Consider the following 27,918-nt stretch of genomic DNA (forward strand, 5'->3'; position numbering starts at 1 on the left):
TTGTCTGGGCAATGAGGACGATGCATCCAAACCAAGGGTAGACATCGGAGACAATGACCCTTAATCTGGAAGTGTTGTCGTCATCTAGACGAAGGGTTTTGTCTGGAGCCGAAGGGAGAGCCATTGTTGGGAGGGAGAGAACAATCATTTATTATCAAAAAAATTTGAAGGGGGGGGGGGGGGGATGTTATAAATTTTTATGGTTTTAGGATTTAGGGAGAAAATAACGATTTTACTCTTCCTTCTAACAAAAAATTTTAACAGAAGTTAGCCGATGGGTAAATATTTAGATTTTTCAACTACCGTGGGTATGCTTTGGAGATTATACTAAAACTTGGGTGGGAAATAGTTCTTTTCCCAAAAAAATAAATACAAATATAAATAACAATTGCTTTACCCTATTATATATAAATTAATGATAATATTAAACATTTCTTCCTTGGCCTCTTCAACTTCCCATAACGACGCAATAGAATTTAATTAAGCACTAATCTTAAGGCTTTTCCAAATTCCCATAACGTTCAACTTTATGCAAATGTCTCTATAAAACCCTAGTTTTCCCTAGTAGCCATTACTCACAAAAATGGCTTCTTCTTCCTCCTGTATTAAACTCTTCTTAATTGTTGTGCTATCAGCCTTTTTCTTGGTTTCCAATGTGGCCACTGCGAGGCCGCTCTTGAACTCGAGCTCATCGAATCTCAGAGCACGACTGAAATTGGTTGTTGGGGATGATGGTGATCAGGCATCGAATTGCTGGGACTCTTTAATTCAGCTTCAAGCGTGCACTTCAGAAATCATACTCTTCTTTATGAACGGGGAGACGTACCTCGGCCATGGATGCTGCGAAGCCATTCGTATAATTGTGGACCAGTGCTGGCCGAACATGATGGATACTCTGGGTTTTACTGATGAAGAGGGAGATATCCTCGAAGGCTATTGTGACCGTGAAACGTCTCCTCCTCCGCAAGAGGCCGTTGGGTTGTCTAGGGTTTCGACTGTGAGGATGAGGACTCTGGTTCCATGAATGCATGCATGCTTTGGAGTTGGATGTTTTTATTTTAAGATAATTTGAATAATTTAAGTGTGGTTTTGTTGTCTGAATTGTGTGTGTGGAGTCATATTGATTAATTATAGGAGTGTTTTATGTTTTGGGTTATGTAATTTGGTTGTTTTACTAGTCATCAGTTATAAAACTTTGAAATTCAATAATAAACGCCAGTAATAATACATGAAAAAAGACCAATTTTCTTTTGGTGATGAAGAATTTTATTTGAGTCAAACAGTTATATTACATCAGAACTGATTACATTGAATCAGACAAATCCTATTAAGTGTGATTGATATAAAATATTATATAAATGGTAATTTAATAAAGCTACCAAAGGTAAATCACTAAGTAAGCATGAAGAGAATCAAATGAAATCCATTTGATTTACCCCCATACCAAATTGGAATAATGAATTTGATTTTCCCATAAAATAAAAGCACTTTCATCCCGGACATTCATGGCGGATTCAAAGAGAATGAGTCACTGAACGCTAGTATGAAGTTTCTAACTTGTTCATTTTACATGTATAATTGCATTTTGATCCTTGGGAATGATTTTTGTGCAAAAATATTATGTTTTTTGATTGAATGTTTAGATTGCATTGAAAACCTTGCAATTGGTTACTCTAATTTGGATTTTGCTGAGTTGATTCAAAAAAATTAATATCGGATACATTTTCATATTTTCTAGTAGAGTCTATGAGGATTGTCAAATAATCATTAATTGTTAAATCTATTATGGAGATCAAGTTCATCTCATGTTTAAAGGTTACATCACATAGTGTATGGTCAAAGCATTTCATATTTGAGCTTTGAATTATGAATTTTATTATTAAGTCAATGAAGATTTACTGTGACAGTTGTTTTCCTGAGTGAAAATAACAAGTGGTAATCAAAGTAAAAATATCAATATTAAATATTTACCCATTAGTGAACATATAAAAGAGAATCAAATTATCATTAAACACTTTAACACTAAATTGATGATTGTTGATTCTTTAACAAAAGGCCAAAAAGTTTTACAGATCATGTATTGTGAATGAGAGTTGGTTTTATGAGTAATCTTTATGGGATTGTGTTTCATCATATGATTTGATGTATAAACATCTTTGATAATATATTCAGTTCATTTGGTTGATTTGTTATTCTCATTTTATATGTAGATTTTTGTTGAGACTAATAATCATTTGGGATTTATAATAAATATAAGATTTATTCATCAAGTTATAAAAAAATGGAATATGTTGTGATATATGAAAGATAATATTTGTTCTTAGAGGACGTATTGTCAAGATTTATGTATTTTATTTTACTTTTTTGCTTCATATGTGAATTTATATATTACAAACCAAGTATGAATTTATGGATTATAGACCAAACGGGAGAATGATAGCGCTCTAGGCAATTCTTTGTTTTAATTTGTGTTCTCGTTTAATTCGTGTTTTAAATATGCTATTATAAATTTTTGAACTAAAAACATATTAAATACGTATTTGATATGTTCTTCGTATTAAACAAATATTTATATCGTTTTATATATTTTATTTTTTATGAATTTTTAATGTATAAAATGTCTCTTCTATTTTTAATTAATTACTATAATATCATAATTATATAAAATAAAAATTTAATTTTTCATAATCTAAATCTCTAACTTCTCCTGCTCTCTATTACTTTTTGACTTTCATAGCAGTAGAAAAATGTTTTTCATTGGCTTTTCTTCACCAGATCAGTGTTTGGGCTCCATTCTTCATTTTTGAAATTCCTGAAAAATGTATGTTTTCATTGTCTTTTGCATAAAATTCTTTTTTGAGCTCTCTCTGTTAAAAAGTTAGAAGCAAATTTTCAAACTTTTATTGTAATGTGTGAAAAACTGCAGAGATGTTTCAAACCAAAAACTTCTCATAAGTTTAATAGTTTAATTGTGGATGATGAAGTTTAATATTTTATTGTTATATTAGTTTTGATTATAAATTATATTATATTTAGTTTAATAGTTAATTTAATATTTAATATTTGAATTGTTATACTAATATTAACTAATAGATATATAAAAAATATTAAAATTATAATTGATATTATCGTATTTTTTAAAATATATTATTGATGATATATTTTATTAAACTTGTATATTTTTATATTTTGTATATGAATTTTATGATAATTTTTTAATAAATATATTTTTCCCATTTATTATATTATATCTATATAATTTTTACACCATTTTTATTTTCCTTTTTGTATATGCTAACTAAGATATTAGATTATTGAAACTTCAAAACCAAATAATTGCAAATGAGCTTTTCAAAAGGTCAAAAACAAAAAAAACAAAAAAACAAAAAACAAAAGTAGAGTATCAAGAAGAGAATATGCAAAACTCAAGAACAAAAACAAAAGGAAGGTTGATTTATAGGAAAGGAGAAGTGGGTCAGTAATTAGGTTTTGAGGAGATGCTGAGCAAATAGGGTTAAAATCCTCAACAGTAAAAAATTTCAAAAGGTCAAAAACAAAAAAAACAAAAAAACAAAAAACAAAAGTAGAGTATCAAGAAGAGAATATCCAAAACTCAAGAACAAAAACAAAAGGAAGGTTGATTTATAGGAAAGGAGAAGTGGGTCAGTAATTAGGTTTTGAGGAGATGCTGAGCAAATAGGGTTAAAATCCTCAACAGTAAAAAAAGATAAGTATGAATATCACTGGTAAGATAATCTCACCTAATAATAATTCACAGGTTTGAATCTATCTATGTAAAGCTACTTTAACAAACATAAATAATAAGTATAATTATGTATGATATCAACCTCTCTTGCAAGTCAAATAATTTTCACGCTGAGATGATTAGTCCTCCCATAGGAAAACAGTAAAACTTACATGAATAATAAGTCTAATTTTATACATAAATAATAATATATTATAATATAATTATCTATTATTTTATCACTTATTTAATACTATTCAATTACATGATAATATGTCATTATTTTTGTAAAATTTTATAAATTATTTATGTATATAATACTACTAAGTATGGTAATTCAAAGGTTAACTTTAGGCTCAAATGATAATCAAAACATAAAACTGTATATTTACATTGAAATGGTGACAAGAGAATAGATTTGTAAATCTGAGTGGGTTTGCCTTTGCTTAATCTGGATAAGATATAATTAAAATTAATGGACGAAAATAAAGGCAAAACCTCACATTCAAATGTCAATTAGTTGATACATTTTTTTAATATTTTAATATTGATAAATTAATTAAAATTGAGCTCATTTGCAATAAACCCATATTGCGGCTAACTTATCAACAGTAGTAAAAGTATTCTGCCGTTCTCTTCTCTTTGTGAACTGATGGGTTAATAATTAATTAACTATGAGCTTTGATTTTGTTGGCCATTGATCATTTAACTCTTAGTGTGCAGTTTTTTTTTAATTAAATTAGTATATCCATGATTAATATACCCATTCTATTATTGCTTGTTAATGCATGACCAGCTATAATTTGTTAAAAGTTAAAGGCTAAAAGACTTACTCCCATTCAAAGTTTAGTCCATTCACAAATTTTTATTTATGAAGTTTCAAAACCCAAATACTTATTTGTCAACTATTAAAATTAACAAAATCTATTAAATTTAAGGATATAATTGTTATTTAATCAGTAATATTAAAAAAATAAAATTTTATCTTATTTCCATTATTTAGTTTTAAAAACTAACAATTTCCTCCAAAACCTAAGTTTTAAGAAGTTGCATTGTCCCCTTATAACCCTAAACCCCTAAAGCAATACATTTTTTGATGAGAAAATTTGCTTTGGCCGTCTTCTCCGATACCGATAACCTTTTTTCGATGCTCTCTGTCACTCTCAACGACAGAAGACTTGATAAAATAGGTCCAATTGGCCAAATCCTGTAAGGCAAAGACAACCTTCCGTTCTTCAACCATGAAGAACAAATCAGACAAATCGAAGATGACATTCTTCGTGGTTGTCTCGAGAGACCCTATGGCATTCAAGAGAAATGTTCTTCAGGATCATCTTCGTCTGATCTATGCCTGGGGGGAGAGAATGTCAGAAAGGAGAGAGATTGGGGAACAACTGAAGACGATCGGAGATAGTTTCAGTGGCTAAAAAATGTGGGAAAGAAAAATAAGAACTACAAGGGAAAATATAAATTTTCAAAACTTAGGTTTGAGGGAAAATTATAAGTTTTTAAAACTAAGGAGTGAAAATAAGATAAAATTTTATTTTTTTAATATTTCTAGTTAAATGATAATTACACCTTTAAATTTAACATATTTTATCAACTTTAACAATTAACGAGTGGATATTTAAGTTTTTAAAACTTAATAAATGAGAGTTTGAGAATGAACTAAACCTTGAGTAAGACTAAATCTCCTTGCCAAAGTTAAATTATCAATCTTGTTTTTTCAAAGGAAAAATTCACAAAAAATTGTTGTATGCTAAATATATAATAAATTCATGAAATTGGAGATGGTTTTAAGTTTTAAGTTTTCTTTTTGATGTTATTACTCCAAGAGTTAAGAAGGAATTATTTCATTTCAAAGCCAGCTTAATAATATCTTTTATGATAAAACTATTTATATTTAAAATAAATATTATTGATGATTTATTATTATATATAAAAATTATTTTAAATTAAATATAAAGTAATATTTAATTAAAAACATTATTAATATTTTATATATCATTACCCAATTTTTAAATCATGATTAGATTGTAATGACGATTTAATTTAATTTAATTAGTAAGATGATGAAATGAGAGATAAAGTCAAATATACTATCTAATAAAAAAGATCTGAAATATTATTATTGTAAACATTAAACAACAAATGGCAAATGCTGAAGCCATCCCCAGTAGAGCACTCACAAAGCAGCGACCCACACACTCAGATATTATTTAGGGCAGTTGCTCACTGGTACAAACATACATACATACATACATACGTACGTACGTGATATTAAACAAACAAACACAACACAAAATACGGAAAATGAACACATAATTAATTAACAATAATCTTAATTAAGAAGCACACGCTTAGAAGAGATGGTGGTGCTTCTTGCCATGAGCCTCTTCGTCTTCCTTCTTGGCCTCTTTCTTCTCGTGGTGCTCATGGAAGGCGTATCCTCCAGCTCCCACTGCAACAGCCGCTGCAATCTCTTCCTCGACCTTGTGCTTGTGTGCATGCTCTGGATCCTTCTTCGCCTTGTGCTTCTCATGCTGAAATATTTTCAATATATATCAATTATCAAAGATCAGATTTATCAATATACTCGGATCACTAACATATATTTACTACAAATGGTCCCAAAACGAATCAAGCAAATTTAACCTTTTTTTTTTTTTTTTGAGGAACCTGAGTTGGATCGCCTTACTAAGGTAAAAACTAATCATACTGAGCAGGTAAAATTTTAATTCCAATGGTTAATTTTACAACTATTAAACCAGAAAGTCAAAAAGTATTATTTAGGAAAATTGCAAATTTGACTATTTTAAATCTGTAAATATTTCTATATTTTTTTAAATATCCGAAATCAATTTTTCAAATCGATCGTATGTGGTAGCCCGCATGCTGTCAAAACAAGTTTTCCAGAGAAATGAAATTAATTTGTTTCAAATTATACATCAAATTAAAATTTTGAAAAATAACAATAAAAAAGAAGATAGTGAAGTGAACAATTTGGATTCTAAAAAAATTTTAAAAATTGAGTGAATTGAAATTATTATACCAAAGCGTAAGCACCAGCTGCAGCAGCACCGAGCTCGCCTAGGTGCTCTCGGTGCTTGTGGTGCTTCTCCTCCTTTTTGTAGTCAACCTCAGCGTAGTCAGATGGCGGCGACACCTCGCCATAGCCAGTCTCGGTGTAGACAACGTCGACGGGCTTGTCCTCTTCCTTTTGGTGATGGCCGAAGAGGTGGTGGTGGTGGTGCTTTTCCTCAGACATGGTGAACTAAAGTTTGATTGCAAAAGAGAATTTTAACACAGGAAATTTAACAAAGAAAATATGATGAGAAGAGATTTGTCTGATCACTGGTGGGGCAGTGAGGGTATTTATAGGTGATGGTGGGAAGATTTTCTGAGATTCAATCTTGCTATACCGTGGGTGGACACTTTGTGGCAATAAATATTTAATATTTGTTATGGGTCCGTATTCAAAGACTCTATTATTATTATTACTGTTCTTATTATTATAATAAATGATATTTTGATTATTCTAATAGAAATTAATTAATATAACCTCTACACGCTGATTCTATCGTAACTCTGTGGATTATATAAATGAATAAAATGTTTTTCAGTAAAAGCAAGGGTTAAAATGATCGGAGTGGTGCCTACCAACAAATGGATATTTGTCCAACCACACTTAACAGGGGATAGATAAAATGATATTTTATATTTTTTAATTAATTTTTTCTATATTTATTTTCATTTTATAAAATGTCTGTTTCTTAAATTTTCTTACATATTATTTTTTTTTAAATTATTTCTTTTAATATAATATAAATTTTATTGTTTTATTTCATAGATCAACTTCCGGAGAAGAGAAAACTATTTGCTCAGTATATACAATTAATTTCAAAGGATGATATTATAGATCCATGAAGCGCACTATTTTAGAATGCAATTAACTATGAGAGAGCAGACGGACACCATTGCAAAAATTTAAGGAAAGTTGAGTAGGAGTCAAAGGTAACTTTTCAGGGGGAGTTACTTTAGGCAGTTTATTGATATGGAGGAGCATAGATTTAGTGTTGTACTCCTCCTTTTGGTGATTTTTTGGCAAATTAATCATGGAAAACCCTCGTTAGAGTTTTGGTTTCACCTAAATAGAGTGGATGTATGTGTTAGCCACTTGGAGTTCACCTTAGTGATTAAATTGAGGTTTAATCACCAGACAACATATAGTCATATGTGTCTAAGAGTTATATAATTGAAGTTAATATATTTTTCCAAATGTAGTTGAGTTAGTTATGGAGATTTGCATTTAGTTTTCAAGGTAAGTTGGGGAAAGATGGGTAGGGAGACATCAACGAGGATGTTGTCAAGTTGGTATTTCCTTATTTTCTTCATCATAGCCTTATGGGAGCATATAATAGATAGGTGGTTTGGACCACCTTCTCATTTTAATAGATAATTTGGATACCTTTACTTGTTACCCATTGGGTGTTCTAGTGTAGAATTTGACGGTTGATTCAATGAGATAAGTTATGCAAAGGAAGTATGATGACGTTACTCGTGGATATCCACCTTATATAGAAATCCCCTTGATGCTTAATTTTGTGCTCATGTGTTTCCCTTTAGCGTTTCAAGTAAGAATTTTTGGCTATTTGTTAACTATTCCTTTCTATTATATTTGACCAACAAAAAGCACAAATTTTCATTTTGTAGGTTTAGTTTTACAAGATCATACAAAACATTGGAGAATTTGTTAAGAGCTTAAGATATGGAAAGATCTCCTATATGTTTAAATGGAGGACTAAAACATCTAAAGTTGAGAGGATATGCCTATTTTTTTTGATTTAGAGATAATATGTTAATATTTGCCTTTTTTTTTTTTTTCAAATTGTTAATTTTTTACTAAAGTATTATTAGGACTTATTGGGAAAGGTCTAGTGATAGACCTATGGAGGCAATATGTACTTATCATGATATTTAATACAATTTTTGCTTCTAATGAGTACGGAAAAAGGAGTAGAGTGGTATTAACTTGTAATAGACTTCTTAGGCTACAAGGATGTTGAAACCATTGGACCACATGTTAGTTCAATGAGGACATCTAGTATTGAGGATGTAACATATGATGATATCCCATTAAGTGTCATTGATAATCTCATAAATGCCCAACTTTTAATCCTTTTTGCATATGCCTGCTATTGACATTATTCATATAAACATTTGATCGTCCACCGAGACTTGGTTAATTGCAAAACTTTGTATTAAAAGTCACTTTCTAATGCATATCTTTAAAATACATCTTGTATTGCTTCTTTTTTGTAAAAAATATACCATGTACTTTAAAACTGATATCATATCATGTAGAACAATCACTAATACCATCATAAGGAAGATTCGAAAAAGACAACAAAACCTAATGCATTGAATCAGGAACAATGACATGAACATTTACTAAAGTTGCACAATGATAACTGGACCTTCATGCCTTCCATTAGACAAGGCTATGCCACTCCAATCCATACCCATTATATGTGGACTTATTTCAGTATGAATTAATGCTTCATCAAACTAAGGATCTTCCACCAGAATATCATCCATCTTTGCCTTCCCTTCACCCCTCCCTTCACCCCTCCCCTTACAGCACACCCCCCACCAACCTCCTCTCCTCTCCCCCCTTCCCCCCCATTCCTCAAAGGTCAGTAACAACTCTATACCGTCCTCAAGATCTTTATCATCAATATCAACGTTTAATTACACCTTTCATCTTCTTTCAGGTCACGCTATGGCTACCTCTTTTGCTGAAGTGGAATGTTCATTTGTGTGTTATTCCTCATATTATGCTTCTTGAAATTTTCTTCCTCTTTTCTTACAATTGATTGTCACATAAAGAGATGCCACTTGTTTCATTTTTCTAGCTAATGTATCAGACATTAAACATCACAATCATCTTGGAAATTATGAGACAATCTATTGATTGAATTTTCAATATTCATTGTAATATGTAACACTTTTGCCTTAGATTGATTCTCAAATGAGAGCTCAAAGTTTCAACCAATCTTCTTTTGTAGTGCATTGCCCAATCACCAATTTTGACTCCTACCAATGTATCTCATCGTGTTGTCATCTTTGAATTTCCACTGTCTTGCATACCTAATTAGGAATACTACTTTAACCATTTATAAAAAGAAAATTCCTACGATCATCAAAACAAAATTGGTATAACAACATTTGCCATAATACATGAATATATGATGATTCAACACATTTAGTATGATAAAATATATATTAAAACATAATTTGTGATATACAAAAAACCTTATATTATTACATATTTGCAATCACCCTTACCTTTTAGCCCTATCACACTTACCTCGCCTACCATGTCCAAAATACTTATACCCTCGGTTTCATCTAATTTTATACAAATTATAACTCAAAATCAGATCAATCTTTCATATTAATGCAAATTTGAAGCAAATAAAATGTTAAATACTACTTTTAAAACTAAAATGAGCTAAATATCAACCAAAATTGATGAAATAACGAGGTAGAGTAATTGCTCCTACCACTCATATCTCAATCCTACCCAAGATTTTTGTATATTTTGCATAAAAATGAACTCTAAATCATATAAATAAGGTTAATAATCATACTAATATTAATAATGATAATTGAGAATTGACCCAAAAAATAGGGTAAAAGCGAAAAACATAGGGTAGGTGTGTCATCGCTCCTACCCACGATTTCATCAAAATTTCAAACAAAACCAAAGATGGTGTTATAATTCTAATTAAACTACACAACAATGATGAAGAATTGATGAAAGAATAAGATTAAAGTTATTCATGACCTCTACTCCGAGAAATCTTTCAAATTTGGATTCAATTCTTGAAAAAAAAAAAAAAAAGAAACAACGTAATGAAATGTTTACTCATTTGAATCAATATGAGTTTATTATCAAATTTCTTTTATTTTTAACGGAATTTTAAATGAAATTGTGGATAAAGAAATGTTTGTGTGGCTAGGGTTTGCTTTAGGTCAGAGGTGAAAGTAAAACAAACATTAATTTTAACTATATTAATATAATATCAAGAATATTGGTTAATACCATATAGACCATATAAAATTAGATTATTTTATCTAATAAAATTATATATACCTATTTTAGATATATAAATATGTATACACTTATATGTATTATTATATGATTGAGTAATTTTGAATTTTAAATAAAATAACACTAATCTTATAATAATACACATAAGTATATACAAATTTATATATTTAAAATAGATACGTATAGTATTACTCTATTTTAATTAATTTTTTTATTTTAATTTTTAGAAATACTGAAATTCGTAATAATATTGTGAATCAAATTCCTTTTAAAATTGAATGTTAATTGGAGATCTAAAATTTTTTTTTATATAATTATAATTCAATGCATAGAGAAATTGTTTTAAATTTGGCCTTTAAAGTAGCTATATCAAAACGTAAAATTTAATTATGAAAATTAATCCCACACCCAAAATTAAAATACATACCTTTAATTTAAACAAAACTTTATGTAAGAATTAAGTCATGACGGACCGGCTTAAATTATTATTAAATTGGTGAATTGATTGCGCAACCTAAGAGCTTCAAACATAAGTATCTAAAATAATATCAAGAGTGCATTGACTAATAATTACATCAATAAAATATTACACCAATCAAAACCCAAAAAAAAAAAAAAAGTAATCAATTCAATCATCATCATTAATTGCTAAATGTTTCAATGATTTTTGATCTATTGAGTGCTTTTTCTTTTCTGAAATCTCAGAATTTTTTTATGTTCTTTAAGGGGGCTTTTTTTTTTGGGTGATTTTAAGAGTATATGATAATTTTGGACAATATGGAACAAAGAAACTTTTTTAATATAGATGAGCAAGATTGAATTTGAACTAAATCAAGCTCGAATTTGTCTCGATTTATATGAAATTAAGCTCGAGTTTGGGCTTATCAAACTCGCTACAGATAAGCTCGAGCTCAAATCGAGGTTTTAATAAACGCGTTATTAAAATGATACCGTTTTAATATATATTAATCAAAATAACGTTATTTTGTATTAAAATTTTTAGTTCGTGAACTTAACGAGTTAAACATTCTAAAGCTTGAGTCGAGTTTGAAAATATTGAACTTTCAGATTTAAGTTTGAGCTTAAACTCATTTGAATTGAGTTTAAATTTAAACTTAAACAAACTTAGTTTGAATCTAATACTATAAATGAGATTAATCTTTAAAAAGACTGAAAATTTTAAATTTTAGTATATTACTATAAGTTTATATATAGAAAATTTTATCCAACAAATGTTCAATCTTGTGATTGGAGAGTGGATCATCATAAAGATGTACCATGTGTTATATTTAAGGGCCTCCGGTTCAAATATTCAAAGATTATTTTATAAATTTATACTCTATTATTAATAATATTATTTTATTTAATTTTTTAAATAATAAAAAATTTAATATAAAGATAATTTAATTATCGTCAATATAATAAGTAAAATAAATTATATTTTAAAATAATTATATTAAAAAATTTTAAATAAAATAATATTTTAGTATTTTTTTATAATTTATTATAATTTTGTGTTTAGACTTTATAATCTAGAGCATGTTTTGATAATTTAAGAAACAGATTACCACCTATATTACCTGCCACGTCAGCATTGGTAATAGAAGATTACTGTAATCTTTTATTACTGACAAATTAAACAAGGAAATAAAAGATAGATTACCAAGGTAATTTTATAAACCCTCAACCAAACGCACCCTAAGTTTATATATAGAAAATTTTATCCAACAAATGTTCAATCTTGTGATTGGAGAATGGATCATCATAAAGATGTACCATGTGTTATATTTAAGGGCCTCCGGTTCAAATATTCAAAGATTATTTTATAAATTTATACTCTATTATTAATAATATTATTTTGTTTAATTTTTTAAATAATAAAAAATTTAATATAAAGATAATTTAATTATCGTCAATATAATAAGTAAAATAAATTATATTAAAAAAATATTTAAATAAAATAATATTTTAGTATTTTTTTATAATTTATTATAATTTTATGTTTAGATTTTATAATCCAGAACATGTTTTGATAATTTAAGAAACACATAAATTATTTAATCGATTATATTTTAACATCTCTAATTGATATGATACACATATACAAGTTTAATATTTCTTTTATATTTTATTAATATAAAATTTATCTAAAAATCTTGTATTTATATTTATCAATTTTTAAAAAATATAATAATAATAATAATAATAATAATATTTAATAATTTTTTAAATAATTTATTTTGTTTTGAAAATAATAAAAGATTACCGATCTGACACCCAAACCAATACGTGTGTGGGAATTATCTGACAATTTAACGCAAAGGGGACATGGGCTTCAAATCGAAGCACCAATTACAAATTTTTTACAAAGAAAACGAAGGTTTACAAAGTTAAAGGCTGAGATTGCTCCATTTTTTTCTCAAAATGTCATGTGAGAGACGGTGGTAGGGTCATTTTGACTGCCACTTGGAACTTGTGTGTCGGCAAGAGCAATTTCTTTCTTTGATATTTAATTAAATTATAAATACATTAATTAATAATATAATATATGCAAGTAGCACGAAAGAGTCCAGGTGCTTCTTCTATTCTTTTTCAACTTTAATCAATAACTATATGATTGTTAATAGTAAAATATTAATTATATAGGGATTGATGAAAATAAGTATTTTTATCGATTTAAGAAAAATTAAATAAAAAATCATATCCACGATAACGGTTAGAATTTTACCTATAATTTAAAATTAAAAATATTGTTATTAACAATAAAAAAAAATATTATTTTTCAAAGTATATAAATTTTGTGATATTTATGCTGTGAAAATATCCTCACTCTCTCTCTCTCTCTCTTTTTTTTCATTTAATTTTATTATTTTTAATAAATAAATATAGATGTGTTCCTGTTTAAGTGGATCCACATGACTCATGAATCTAGAGCAAAGGTAAGATGTCAATCTCATTTATGCCACCACTAACATATTAAGATTATTTTATTAGATTTTAATATTATATTATATTGATCATATTTTTATATATTAAAATTATTTTATTATTAATATGCAATCCAAAATTTGAATTATTTGCCCTATATTTTATGATTAAATTTAAAAAGTAATGCTATAAAACCAAATTAATTTAGAGAAAAAATTATAATAAAAAGTTGTCTAAATTGAATGTAGTCAAAGAGACTGAGGGCAGCCAGATCCAAAATGTTGGCTGGCGGGAGCTGGTAAAGTAGTTATTTGGAGCAGTTGATGTCAGTGAGCGACCAGTTGAAGCAATTTTGTTTGGACTTTGGATTAGGTTAACCAATAGCTGGGCCCCATATAAGCAAGATCGTGTGGCCACGTTTTATCTTTAGGAAAATGATTGACAGCTAAATAGTGGCGGGAGTGGGGAACCATCTACTATGGATCGTCGACACGTGTACCTACTGGTCAAATGTTTGACTTCCAGGTGGTGCTTCATGAATGTGGATGGATAAGTGGACTACATTAAAATTGTGAGATTTAATTTGTCACCAACTGGTCTAATTAAGGTTTAATTATCCGATAAATTCTACCAAGAATTTCTATGGTATGAAACCTCCACCCCTCCTACTTCAAAGGCAACAAACATTAATGAATGCACTTATTTTTGTCACTTTTGTTATTACTGTGAGATTAATTGTTAGATTTATTTCTTTTGAATCTAGAATAGATTAAAGTACTACAGTAGACCGAATTGTAGAAACTATAGTAAGATAGTTCGAGACGAAAGAAAAAATACATGTCAAATTTTATAATCAGAGAGCATGCCCATAATGATTGGATGAGTAAACTTGACGCACAGTAATCGAACCTATAACCACTATATTAAATAAATCAAGATTTTATAAGCATGATAAAGACTTAAACCTAGACCTTAAAAAATCTAGAGATGCAGAGGATTGAACCCTATAACTATTGCATGCAAAGTGAGCACTACCAATGTTTTTCATGTTGTATTAAAACTATTTGTTTTCTTATTTTTGTGTAACAATGTTTAGTCAGATCTTACAACCAAGTATTTTTTTCGATATCGAGAAAATTTATCTAAATTAAATCATTTTTTTAAACTGAATTAATTATATTAAATAGATAAAATTTCAACTCTAATGGTTGATTTTATAATTATTGACCTTGTAAATGTATTACTTAATTATTTCATTGATAACCAAAGTAATTAAAATTCTAATTATTCCGTAAATTTTTTATTTGGAAAAAATGTTAAGCTATTATGTTATTGTATTCATGTGTGGCTAGAGGTGCTAGATTTATGTGATCGAATTTCCAAGTTCCAACGGGGCAACAGCGTTTTTAAGTTCTTAAAATCATAGGGGTATTTAATATTATGGGAGCCTAATAATTTAATGCATCAAACCTAAACCAAAATTTTGAGGTCCAAATGTGCAGACCCAAAGATAAGGCCCAATTTTTCGGACAAAGGATTGAACATGCTCAACCTAGTCGACAAATCTATTTTCACTAAGAAAACTCTTTGGTAGTTTCATATTTCTCTTTTATTTATTTATTTTTTTGAGAAATTTATGGTCTAGATGGATGATTCCATAAGATATGCTCTAGTCTACAAATGAGTCGAGTTGCTTGTAAGCTATTTCTGACTCAATTCATATTAAATTGAACTCGAACTCATAACTTAATTCAAATATAATATTAATAAATCTCTAAAAGTTTAAAATTTTATTCTTTAAGCTCTTAAAATTTTATTCTTTGATTTTAAATATAATGAATAATTGATGAATACATTAATTACAAAATTTACCTATATTAACTTGAGTCAGGAATTTGGTCAACTCTTAAACTTGAGCCTATAACTCCCAAACTTGCTAATTTTGAATTTTGTATAAATCTAATTAAGCCGAGCTCAAGCTTAATAATATCCTGTTCAACTTCATCGTATGCCCTTTTGGTACAGTTTTGTTCCAATTCGAGCTCACTTTGTTCATCTATTTGATAAAGAAGGCACAAGGGTAGTCACTAGGCCATGAGTTTCGTACCTTTGCCGAATTGTGCTTAGAATAGGCTAAAATTCCGTCTTGGTATTTTGTTGGTATTACCCGTAACTTCCAATTGCAAAACTATACAAGTGTCTCAAGGCCCTGATATTGAGACAAAATTCGAAAAACAATTGAGAAGAAAATGTTTAAAGTGAAAATCTTATGATAATTAGGCCAATTACTTAATCATTGATGTGATTGAACCCTTAATGGGCGTTTGATTGAATAATATTTTATTATTAAAATAAAAAGATTATCTTAAAAATAGATTACTTATAAGATTATTAGGTATAAATGATTATTATATTTGATATAATTTTATAAAAATAGATAAGTATAAATAATTATTTATTTGATTAAAGGTAATAAAAGAATAGTAGTAAATTATTTTATTTAAATGTCCTTGGATATAATTATTTTTAAATATTTTTTATATTATTTGTTATATTAATTAAAAATAAATTTATTTTTGTATCAAAAAATTAATAAATAATAATATAATTATAATAAAATCAAGATTACCTTAGTAATATTTTAATACTTAAGATGAAAGTGATAATTAGATTATCACCTATATTATCTGTCACATTACCATTGGTAATAAAAGATTATTGTAATATATTATTACTGATAAATTAAATAAGATAATATAAATAATTAAAAATAGATTATTAAAATAATTTTTAAATATCTGAATCCAAAGCGCTACTAAGCGGTTTAATAATGCAGCATTTAAGTCAAGAAAAAATTTTGGGGGGGCGTTGTTTGTTTTACATGAAATTAAATTCATGCTTTGTCTTATTATTGCTTTTAGAAGTTAATATATCAAATGTGTTCATAAATAGCAATTATAAGAAAACATATTTTTTTTTATATAATTATAATTCAATGCATAGAGAAATTGTTTTAAATTTGGCCTTTAAAAGTAGCTATACCAAAGCGTAAAATTTAATTATGAAAATCAATCCCACACACAAAATTAAAATACATTGCTTTAAACAAAACTTTAAGTAAGAATTAAGTCATGATGGACCGGCTTAAATTATTATTAAATTGGTGAATTGATTGCGCAACCTAAGAGCTTCAAGCATAAGTATCCAAAATAATATCAAGAGTGCATTGACTAACAATTACAGCAATAAAATATTACACCAATCAAAAACCCAAAAAAAAAGAAAAAAAAAGTAATCAGTTCAATCATCATCATTAATTGCCAAATGTTTCAATGATTTTTGATCTATTGAGTACTTTTTCTTTTCTAAAATCTCAGAATTTTTTTTATGTTCTTTAAGGTTTTTTTTTTTTTTTGGGGTGATTTTAAGAGTATATGATAATTTTGGACAATATGGAACAAAGTAACTTGTTTAATATAGATGGGTAGAATTGAATTTGAGCTAAATCAAGCTCGAATTTGTCTCAATTTATATGAAATTAAGCTCGAGTTTGGACTCATCAAACTCGCTACAGATAAGCTCGAGCTCAAATAGAGTTTTTAATAAACGCGTTATTAAAACGACATCGTTTTAATATATATTGATCAAAATGACATTATTTTGTATTAAAATTTTTAGTTCGTGAACTTAACGAGTTAAACATTCTAAAGCTTGAGTCGAGTTTGAAAATATTGAACTTTCAGACTTAAATTTGAGCTTAAACTCATTTGAACTTAATTTATTTTAGACTCATTTGAACTGAGTTTAAGTTCAAACTTAAACAAACTTAGTTTGAATCTAACACTATAAATGAGATTAATCCTTAAAAAGACTGGAAATTTTAAATTTTAGTATATTACTATAAGAGGACGTTTGGTTTGGGTAATGTTTGATTACTAAAATATAAAGATTACCTTAAGGTGGCGTTTGGTTTGGGTAATGTTTGATTACTAAAATAGAAAGATTACCTTGAAGATAGATTACTTAGAAGATTACTGGGTATAAATTATTACTATGTTTGATAAAATTTGATAGGTATAAATAATTATTGTGTTTGGTTAAAGGTAATAAAAGATTACTAGTAAATTATTTTACTTAAATGCCCTTGAATATAATTATTTTTAAATATTTTTTATATTATTTTTCATATTAATTAAAAATAAATTTATTTTTATTTCAAAAAATAAATAAATAATAATTTTTCTATAATAAACTCAAGATTACCCCAGTAATCTTTAAATACCTAAGGTGAAGGAGGTAATCAGATTACCACCTATATTACCTACCACGTCAGCATTGGTAATAGAAGATTACTGTAATCTTTTATTACTGACAAACCAAACAAAGGAATAAAAGATAGATTACCAAGGTAATCATAAAATCCCCTAACCAAACGCACCCTAAAGATAGATTACTTAAAAGATTATTGGGTATAAATGATTACTATGTTTGATAAAATTTGATAGGTATAAATAATTATTGTGTTTGGTTAAAGGTAATAAAAGATTACTAGTAAATTATTTTATTAAAATGCCCTTGAATATAATTATTTTTAAATATTTTTTATATTATTTATCATATTAATTAAAAATAAATTTATTTTGATCTCAAAAAATTAATAAATAATAATTTTTCTATAATAAACTCAAGATTACCCCAATAATCTTTAAATACCTAAGGTGAAGGTAGTAATCAGATTACCACTTATATTACCTGTCACGTCAGCATTGGTAATAGAAGATTACTGTAATCTTTTATTACTGACAAATCAAACAAGGAAATAAAAGATAGATTACCAAGGTAATTTTATAAACCCTCAACCAAACGCACCCTAAGTTTATATATAAAAAATTTTATCCAACAAATGTTCAATCTTGTGATTGGAGAATGGATCATCATAAAGATGTACCATGTGTTATATTTAAGGGCCTCCGGTTCAAATATTCAAAGATTGTTTTATAAATTTATACTCTATTATTAATAATATTATTTTGTTTAATTTTTTAAATAATAAAAAATTTAATATAAAGATAATTTAATTATCGTCAATATAATAAGTAAAATAAATTATATTAAAAAAATATTTAAATAAAATAATATTTTAGTATTTTTTTTATAATTTATTATAATTTTGTGTTTAGACTTTATAATCCAGAACATGTTTTGATAATTTAAGAAACACATAAATTATTTAGTCGATTATATTTTAACATCTCTAATTGATATGATACACATATACAAGTTTAATATTTCTTTTATATTTTATTAATATAAAATTTATCTAAAAACCTTATATTTATATTTATCAATTTTTAAAAAATATAATAATAATAATAATAATATTTAACACCCAAACCAATACGTGTGTGGGAATTATCTGACAATTTAACGCAAAGGGGACATGGGCTTCAAATCGAAGCACCAATTACAAATTTTTTACAAAGAAAACGAAGGTTTACAAAGTTAAAGGCTGAGATTGCTCCATTTTTTTCTCAAAATGTCATGTGAGAGACGGTGGTAGGGTCATTTTGACTGCCACTTGGAACTTGTGTGTCGGCAAGAGAAAATTTCTTTCTTTAATATTTAATTAAATTATAAATACATTAATTAATAATATAATATATGCAAGTAGCACGAAAGAGTCCAGGTGCTTCTTCTATTCTTTTTCAACTTTAATCAATAACTATATGATTGTTAATAGTAAAATATTAATTATATAGGGATTGATGAAAATAAGTATTTTTATCGATTTAAGAAAAATTAAATAAAAAATCATATCCACGATAACGGTTAGAATTTTACCTATAATTTAAAATTAAAAATATTGTTATTAACAATAAAAAAAAATATTATTTTTCAAAGTATATAAATTTTGTGATATTTATGCTGTGAAAATATCCTCACTCTCTCTCTCTCTCTCTCTTTTTTCATTTAATTTTATTATTTTTAATAAATAAATATAGATGTGTTCCTGTTTAAGTGGATCCACATGACTCATGAATCTAGAGCAAAGGTAAGATGTCAATCTCATTTATGCCACCACTAACATATTAAGATTATTTTATTAGATTTTAATATTATATTATATTGATCATATTTTTATATATTAAAATTATTTTATTATTAATATGCAATCCAAAATTTGAATTATTTGCCCTATATTTTATGATTAAATTTAAAAAGTAATGCTATAAAACCAAATTAATTTAGAGAAAAAATTATAATAAAAAGTTGTCTAAATTGAATGTAGTCAAAGAGACTGAGGGCAGCCAGATCCAAAATGTTGGCTGGCGGGAGCTGGTAAAGTAGTTATTTGGAGCAGTTGATGTCAGTGAGCGACCAGTTGAAGCAATTTTGTTTGGACTTTGGATTAGGTTAACCAATAACTGGGCCCCAGATAAGCAAGATCGTGTGGCCACGTTTTATCTTTAGGAAAATGATTGACAGCTAAATAGTGGCGGGAGTGGGGAACCATCTACTATGGATCGTCGACACGTGTACCTACTGGTCAAATGTTTGACTTTCAGGTGGTGCTTCATGAATGTGGATGGATAAGTGGACTACATTACAATTATGAGATTTAATTTGTCACCAACTGGTCTAATTAAGGTTTAATTATCCAATAAATTCCACCAAGAGTTTCTATGTTATGAAACCTCCACCCCTCCTACTTCAAAGACAACAAACATTGATGAATCCACTTATTTCTGTCACTTTTGTTATTATTGTGAGATTAATTATCAGATTTATTTCTCTTAAACCTAGGGTAGAATAAAGTATTACAGTAGACCAAACTGTAGAAGGCCTAATAGGATAGTTCGAGATGAAAGAAAAAATACATGTCAACCCTACCACTATTCCACCAACATCCACCATGACACATATCATAACTATTACCACCAACCAGCACAATCAATCCCACTCTTTTACCATTACACTTACGTTATCACGAACACCAACACTAACACCATCATCACCACACCATCAACCTTACTCTTTTTCCATCACACTCACTACCACGAACCACAAACAAAATTTCGAAATCAATGAAAGTGTTTTTTAATCAATTAAAACTAATGTCTGAAACTGGACAATGGTTAAGTAAAACGTATTTTTAGACTTCAAAGGTGAGAAAATATTTTTACAACAAAATTTGTGTGGGAAATAATTGTTCCTGCATTTCACAATCTTTTCAAGTACCAAATTCAGTACGAATTAATCCCAATTACAATATTGATATGTTGTTTCATTTAGGTCTTTCAATTGGGTTTGGTAAGTCCAAAATTTGATTATTGGGCTCAAAAAATATTTCAAACATTTGGGTAGACTAATCATTTATTGAACTTGTGTTTAAACAAAAATGGTATCTCTCAAAATTATTTTGGAGTGACACCCTATAATCAGTCTTTTTAAAGGTTTGAGTTCTATATTTTTGAATTTATACCTATTTTAGATCCGTAACTCAAGGTAATGAATTTTTGGAGATAGATTTAATATGCCCACAGGTCACTTATATATATTTTTTATTCATTTTCTTTTTCCTGTTCAACATTAAATTTACAACAAATCTATCATAATTTTATATATCTTTTCTCCTCTTAAAATAAAATAAATTCAAATTCACCTTAAAATGAAAAAATTTATTATGTTAAAAATTATGAAATAATAACAAAAGAAAAATAGTGAAAAATTAATATTAATGCTAACCCACGAGTCAACCGTATCAGTAAGTTTGAATACGATTTTTAGAAATTATTACTCATATAACTCAACCTGTTTTCAACTAACACCCATTTTACCTTCATTTGTATCAACCTAACCTAACATTTGTTAGCTCTACTTGTACTTGGACTTTTGTTGTCAACTTTCATGCTTTTATCTTTTTTTATAATCAGAGAGCATGCCCATAATGATTGGATGAGTAAACTTGACGCACAGTAATCGAACCTATAACCACTATACTAAATAAATCAAGATTTTATAAGCATGATAAAGACTTAAACCTAGACCTTAAAAAATCTAGAGATGCAGAGGATTGAACCCTATAACTATTGCATGCAAAGTGAGCACTACCAATGTTTTTCACGTTGTATTAAAACTATTTGTTTTCTTATTTTTGTGTAACAATGTTTAGTCAGATCTTACAACCAAGTATTTTTTTCGATATCGAGAAAATTTATCTAAATTAAATCATTTTTTTAAACTGAATTAATTATATTAAATAGATAAAATTTCAACTCTAATGATTGATTTTATAATTATTGACCTTGTAAATGTATTACTTAATTATTTCATTGATAACCAAAGTAATTAAAATTCTAATTATTCCGTAAATTTTTTATTTGGAAAAAATGTTAAGCTATTATGTTATTGTATTCATGTGTGGCTAGAGGTGCTAGATTTATGTGATCGAATTTCCAAGTTCCAACGGGGCAACAGTGTTTTTACAAGTTCTTAAAATCATAGGGGTTTTTCCAATTTTTTTAAATTATGGGAGCCCAATAAATTTAGTGCATCAAACCTAAACCAAAATTTTGAGGTCCAAATGTGCAGACCCAAAGATAAGGCCCAATTTTTCGGACAAAGGATTGAACATGCTCAACCTAGTCGACAAATCTATTTTCACTAAGAAAACTCTTTGGTAGTTTCATATTTCTCTTTTATTTATTTATTTTTATGAGAAATTTATGGTCTAGATGGATGATTTCATAAGATATGCTCTAGTCTACAAATGAGTCGAGTTGCTTATAAGCTATTTTTGACTCAATTCATATTAAATTGAACTCGAACTCATAACTTAACTCAAATATAATATTAATAAATCTCCAAAAGTTTAAAACTTTATTCTTTAAACTCTTAAAATTTTATTCTTTGATTTTAAATATAATGAATAATAGATGAATACATTAATTACAAAGATTTACCTATATTAACTTGAGTCAGGAATTTGCTCAACTCTTAAACTTGAGCCTATAACTCCCAAACTTGCTAATTTTGAACTTTGTATAAATCTAATTAAGCCGAGCTCAAGCTTAATAATATCCTGTTCAACTTCATCGTATGCCCTTTTGGTACAGTTTTGTCCCAATTCAAGCTCACTTTGTTCATCTATTTGATAAAGAAGGCACAACGGTAGTCACTAGGCCATGAGTTTCGTACCTTTGCCGAGTTGTGCTTAGAATAGGCTAAAATTCCGTCTTGGTATTTTGTTGGTATTACCCGTAACTTCCAATTGCAAAATTATACAAGTGTCGCAAGGCCCTGATATTGAGACAAAATTCAAAAAACAATTGAGAAAAAATGGTTTAAAGTGAAAATCTTATGATAATTAGGCCAATTACTTAATCATTGATGTGATTGAACCCTTAATGGGCGTTTGATTGAATAATATTTTATTATTAAAATAAAAAGATTATCTTAAAAATAGATTACTTATAAGATTATTAGGTATAAATGATTATTATATTTGATATAATTTTATAAAAATAGATAAGTATAAATAATTATTTATTTGATTAAAGGTAATAAAAGAATAGTAGTAAATTATTTTATTTAAATGTCCTTGGATATAATTATTTTTAAATATTTTTTATATTATTTGTTATATTAATTAAAAATAAATTTATTTTTGTATCAAAAAATTAATAAATAATAATATAATTATAATAAAATCAAGATTACCTTAGTAATATTTTAATATTTAAGATGAAAGTGATAATTAGATTATCACCTATATTATCTGTCACATTACCATTGGTAATAAAAGATTATTGTAATATATTATTACTGATAAATTAAATAAGATAATATAAATAATTAAAAATAGATTATTAAAATAATTTTTAAATATCTGAATCCAAAGCGCTACTAAGCGGTTTAATAATGCAGCATTTAAGTCAAGAAAAAAGTGTTTAATTTGTTAAGTTACTGATGAAAAAATACAGAAATGGCAAACCGCTTAAAAGAAAGAAAACATTCTTCCACAACGAAATCATTATGGTTAGTTGCTAGTAGACGAAGAGAAAAAAACTTAGTTTAGTAGGGCTCCATCCAAACCAGACCAACCTGGTTTTGAAAATCAATTTGATTCGTTTCGACTAAATTCGAATTTATTTGATTTAAATCTGAATTAAATTTAAACCAAAATATTTGATTCATTTTGGAAATTAAATTAAACTCAAATCAAAAAGTGTTCATCTTGGTTTAAATCAATAATTTGAATTTGAGTTAATTCGATTAGAATTTATAATTCAGATCAACTTGAATTCATATTTTGAATTCATGAGTCAGTTTTACTCAAATTCGTGACTTGAATTAATGATTTTATATATTATTTGAATAAAACAACGTTGTTTTGTCAATGACTCATAAATTCAAACTATAAATTTGAATTATTGAATTGAATTATGAATCAAACCAAATTGTTTTTATTCAAACTGAATTCGAATCACTCTTAATTTTAGCTCAACAAACTTGATCTAAACCATTTTCTATCTGAGAAAAACTCAAACCAAGAGGTGTCCAGAGTGCACCCGGTGCGTATCAACCTCTAAAATACATAAACCAAGTGTATAAATAAGGTGACTACTCTGCATATTTGTTTAAGTTATTCATCTAAAATACTGAAATGGCAAACCAGGTAATTCTAATTAACTAGGAAGACTCTCGGTTTATGCACGGAAGCAATTCATATTCAACATTTCCTCTCAATTCAGATTCTTTCATGAATCAATGTACTGATTTCTCTTCATCATACAGAACATTTTTAATATGACAAGTCAAATGGGAATCCTCACCATAACATATGTTTGCCAAATATCCTCCATAAAATAAACAATGGACACCAAGCAGAGAGACATTCACCCTTTCTTCATTCGTATACTGGTGCTCTTTCTTTTTGGAAATACTTTCCTCCATCCAGGAGCTCGAACCGTCATTGGTTTTGTTCGAATGTAAGCTAAAATCTGATATAGATTTATCAATCGAGCTGAAATCAGTGGGATCTTGAATCGTTTGTAAGAAATGACACCCATGTATTAGGGAACTCCAAACCTTTCCAGTCAAATTTGAGATACAATCGTGAAGCTTGTTCAATATGTTCTTAAGACTGGCACTTTGAGCTTGAAGTATAAATGAATCCACTTGAAGTGAGCACTTTCTGCATTTAGATTCCTGAAGGGAAATTTCTGACATCGACAACCCTGGCTTCACAAATAAATTCCACAATGAGCTTCTTCTACCAAGAGTTAATAGGGACTCCCCTGCACTTACCCAGAAATTCGCAGCAGATGCAATCAGTGAGGATTCAGACTGAAACAGATGGTCCGTAGCACTGGCAAGCAATAATGAGTATGCTGCACTAGTTTTGCTCATGTTGAAAGCTTCCCAGTGACATTCATCAGTGTCAGAACAGAGAGATAATAAGTTAATTGATCGGATTTTATATGCAGAGGCCAGTGTTGTATATGCATTCAGAGATACATAGTTCAGGGGATGCAACCTGAAATTTAACTGTAATTTTCCAGCCTTGCTTTCTAACTGCTCAACCTGCAGACCTTGCATAAGCATGTTCTCAAGCTTCTTGCAGCAAGATTCTGGATTGTCAGCCAATAGATACTGGGATATAACTTCATCCATGTAATCATTCAACTTTTGATTTGCCTCATCCATAAGGAAGTTGTCATCAGAACTAATGCTCACAGACTCCATATTAGAAACAGAAATTTCCTTTAAAAAAAAAACACATGGAATTAAATACTTTTCAAAACACTTAGTCTATAAATTTCATGCAACTCCATATCTCAAATAAAGAGACAATGTACAGTCACTTTCCTGCACAGCTTTTTTCTAATTCAAATGAGGTTTATAGAGGTAAAATACGAGAATACTGTGACAAGAATTCATTTCTAAACTTGAAAAAGTGCTTTCCATACAATCTAGATATGTAATAATGATCGTGCTAAGAGGTAAAACTGAAAGCAATTAAGAAAATACGAAGAATATAAATGATATTATATAAACTGAGGAAAGAGCTAAATTTATAAGACTGGATCTAAAACAACCAGTAAAGCTTTTACCTCCAAAAGCCGATCTACATAAGTTAAGGGTGATGCAGTGCATCGCCTACAACAACACACAAATTGGTACTTTGACCACAGCTCTGCCTGCCTCATTGCCTAAACAAACAATTGGTTTAAACAAATTATGAACTGGCAAATAATTAGAAAAGCTAATTTGCAAAAAGTACGCAAAATCGCAACAAGTCAACAATCAATTACAAATGTTGCAAACAAGAAAACATATAGAAATGAATCATGGAGTAAGACATACAGAAATGAATCAAGGTGACGTATATGGAATACACAATATTGAAGAATCATATAATCAATAAAACACAATCCATTGAGAACATTGGAAGGTCTTACATTGATCTACAGCAGAAAAGTGAACCCACCAAATTTATCCTTCCCCCTCATTTGCCATCCTTGTGCCATTAAGATTATTTGGTTCTACACTCTCATTTCAAGCATGTTTTCCATAACATGATCATGATAAAATTAAGCAACAATTTCATCACTAGAAACGCTAATTGCACCTTGAATTTTTAATGACTCCAATACTAAAATATTCACCAAAGTTAACATGACAAATGACATTATATACACAAGTTACCTTACACAATCAACAACAATGGCCTGAAACTGGGATATACCTTGTGTTGCAATAAATCAGTGTAACCAACAGTCACTTCGTTGCCTTTCTTTATCGGCTTTATACTCCTAACAATGATTCTCGGACCATCATTTCTCTCACAACCTTCAACAACAAATTACAGCAAAAATGAGTACCAAACTTTAATCAAATAACTCCCAAAATCTTGTACCATAAAGCAACTAACAACCTTGTGCTAATTCACTAGAGCTACAGACACCAATCTTTCCCTGCACCCAACATCAATACCTCTAATTCTCATTTCATAATTTAAAAAAAAAAAAAAAAACTAAATGTAATAAAATTCATTAACTGTTAAATGGATTTTCAGATATCATATTTTTATGATTACAGGAACTTTACACGAGGAACAATCCGCATCTTTAGCTGGCACTGAGAGGACGCCGTGTAGTTTGTCTCAGGAAGCAAGAACCTGTAACAAGCATTCGGAGAGCAACTGTGATTGATCCAGGAGAATTCCTTATCGTAAACGGCAATTCCTGAACTGCGCCCACTCTTATCCTGCACCTCAACAGCATTCGTAATCACCAAACACAAGGCAGCTTCCTCCAAAACGATATCGCCTGAAAAGTTTCCTCTGGCCTTCGCCATCTCCTGCGCACCGTCACGAATCTTTAACAACACATCCGGCTCCTCCGAAGACAATAGCTTGTCGCGGTTGGTCAACAAGCCGAAGAGACGAGGTTGAGAACACGTGGAGGGAGGTGATTGGAGGAGGGAGAGGAGGCGGAGGGCGACGCGAAGATCAGCGGAAAATAGAGAGGAGTTCTGAAGAGAGTAAGAGAGAGGAGAGAGAGGTGGAGTTATGTCTTCGCCTTCTTCTATGTCTTCATTTGCTACCATTTTCATCTCCATCTCCGTTTCCATTTCTAAGTTGACCTGGACTAGGGTTCGCTGTGTATGCTTGCCACTTGATTTGGTTTTAAAATCGGCCAAAGGAATTATTCCCACCAAAGTTTACTGTTTTTACAAGTTTTTTCCATTAATTTTAAAAATCTTATTTATTTATCTATAAATAGTTAAGTATTTTAATTTTAAGGATAAAATTATTATTTTATATTTAATATTAAAAACAAATTTACATTTGATTTTATTTCTCCCTCCAAACTATAAAAAACTAAAATTTCCCCCAACCAAAATTTTCAAAAACAGTATTTTTTCCTAGGGTTTTCAAATTCAATTTTTCGATGATAAAGAGGCTTCTCCAATGATCTCAAAACAATGTCTCTTCCTTTCTAACACGCCTTCCTTTCAATCATCCTCCTTCCAACACTGTGCGATATCGTCATCAACGAAAACTCTTCGACGACAAAGAGTCTTTATCATCGACAAAGGCCTCATCTTAGTCTTTGGATGA

The 27,918-nt window shown here is 28.5% G+C and overlaps 3 protein-coding genes across 4 annotated transcripts; 1 reads left to right on the forward strand and 2 right to left on the reverse strand.

Annotated features, from left to right (window-relative positions):
* Nucleotides 1-583: 583 nt before the first annotated feature.
* LOC123202868 (egg cell-secreted protein 1.1-like) lies at nt 584-1,024 on the forward strand. Its single transcript, XM_044619020.1, has one exon. The coding sequence runs from the start codon at nt 584-586 to the stop codon at nt 1,022-1,024; it is 441 nt and encodes a 146-aa protein (XP_044474955.1).
* Nucleotides 1,025-5,854: 4,830 nt separating this feature from the next.
* LOC123202952 (abscisic stress-ripening protein 1-like) lies at nt 5,855-7,175 on the reverse strand. The gene is made up of 2 exons (XM_044619100.1): nt 6,798-7,175; nt 5,855-6,288 (listed from the first exon to the last, which is right to left on the reverse strand). Exons 1-2 carry the CDS (start codon nt 7,011-7,013, stop codon nt 6,106-6,108), a joined length of 399 nt encoding a protein of 132 aa, XP_044475035.1. The 5' UTR covers nt 7,014-7,175; the 3' UTR covers nt 5,855-6,105.
* A 17,323-nt stretch (nt 7,176-24,498) lies between these two features.
* LOC123203773 (protein SET DOMAIN GROUP 41) lies at nt 24,499-27,487 on the reverse strand. 2 transcript variants are annotated; one of them, XM_044620247.1, is made up of 6 exons: nt 26,904-27,487; nt 26,731-26,770; nt 26,542-26,645; nt 25,907-26,005; nt 25,101-25,556; nt 24,499-25,034 (listed from the first exon to the last, which is right to left on the reverse strand). In XM_044620247.1, the coding sequence occupies exons 1-6, from the start codon at nt 27,426-27,428 to the stop codon at nt 24,558-24,560; spliced, it is 1,701 nt and encodes a 566-aa protein (XP_044476182.1). In that variant the 5' UTR covers nt 27,429-27,487; the 3' UTR covers nt 24,499-24,557. The 2 variants fall into 2 exon arrangements, with proteins under 2 accessions (XP_044476182.1, XP_044476180.1); XM_044620245.1 differs by having other exon boundaries at nt 24,499-25,556; nt 26,904-27,486.
* Nucleotides 27,488-27,918: the final 431 nt, after the last annotated feature.

This window comes from Mangifera indica, chromosome 19, assembly GCF_011075055.1.
Source record: "Mangifera indica cultivar Alphonso chromosome 19, CATAS_Mindica_2.1, whole genome shotgun sequence".
NCBI lineage: Eukaryota > Viridiplantae > Streptophyta > Magnoliopsida > Sapindales > Anacardiaceae > Mangifera > Mangifera indica.

What these genes read in the sequence shown, in the direction of transcription:
- LOC123202868 (XM_044619020.1), top strand. Translation starts at nt 584, where the DNA reads ATGGCTTCTTCTTCCTCCTGTATTAAACTCTTCTTAATTGTTGTGCTA.
- LOC123203773 (XM_044620245.1), bottom strand. Translation starts at nt 27,428, where the DNA reads ATGGAAACGGAGATGGAGATGAAAATGGTAGCAAATGAAGACATAGAA. An exon ending in AGATGCGGATTGTTCCTCGT is followed by an intron (nt 26,771 to 26,903) that starts GTAAAGTTCCTG and finishes TGTTGGGTGCAG; the next exon opens with GGAAAGATTGGTGTCTGTAG. An exon ending in CTGATTTATTGCAACACAAG is followed by an intron (nt 26,006 to 26,541) that starts GTATATCCCAGT and finishes TTGTTTGTTTAG; the next exon opens with GCAATGAGGCAGGCAGAGCT.
- LOC123202952 (XM_044619100.1), bottom strand. Translation starts at nt 7,013, where the DNA reads ATGTCTGAGGAAAAGCACCACCACCACCACCTCTTCGGCCATCACCAA. An exon ending in CAGCTGGTGCTTACGCTTTG is followed by an intron (nt 6,289 to 6,797) that starts GTATAATAATTT and finishes AAAATATTTCAG; the next exon opens with CATGAGAAGCACAAGGCGAA.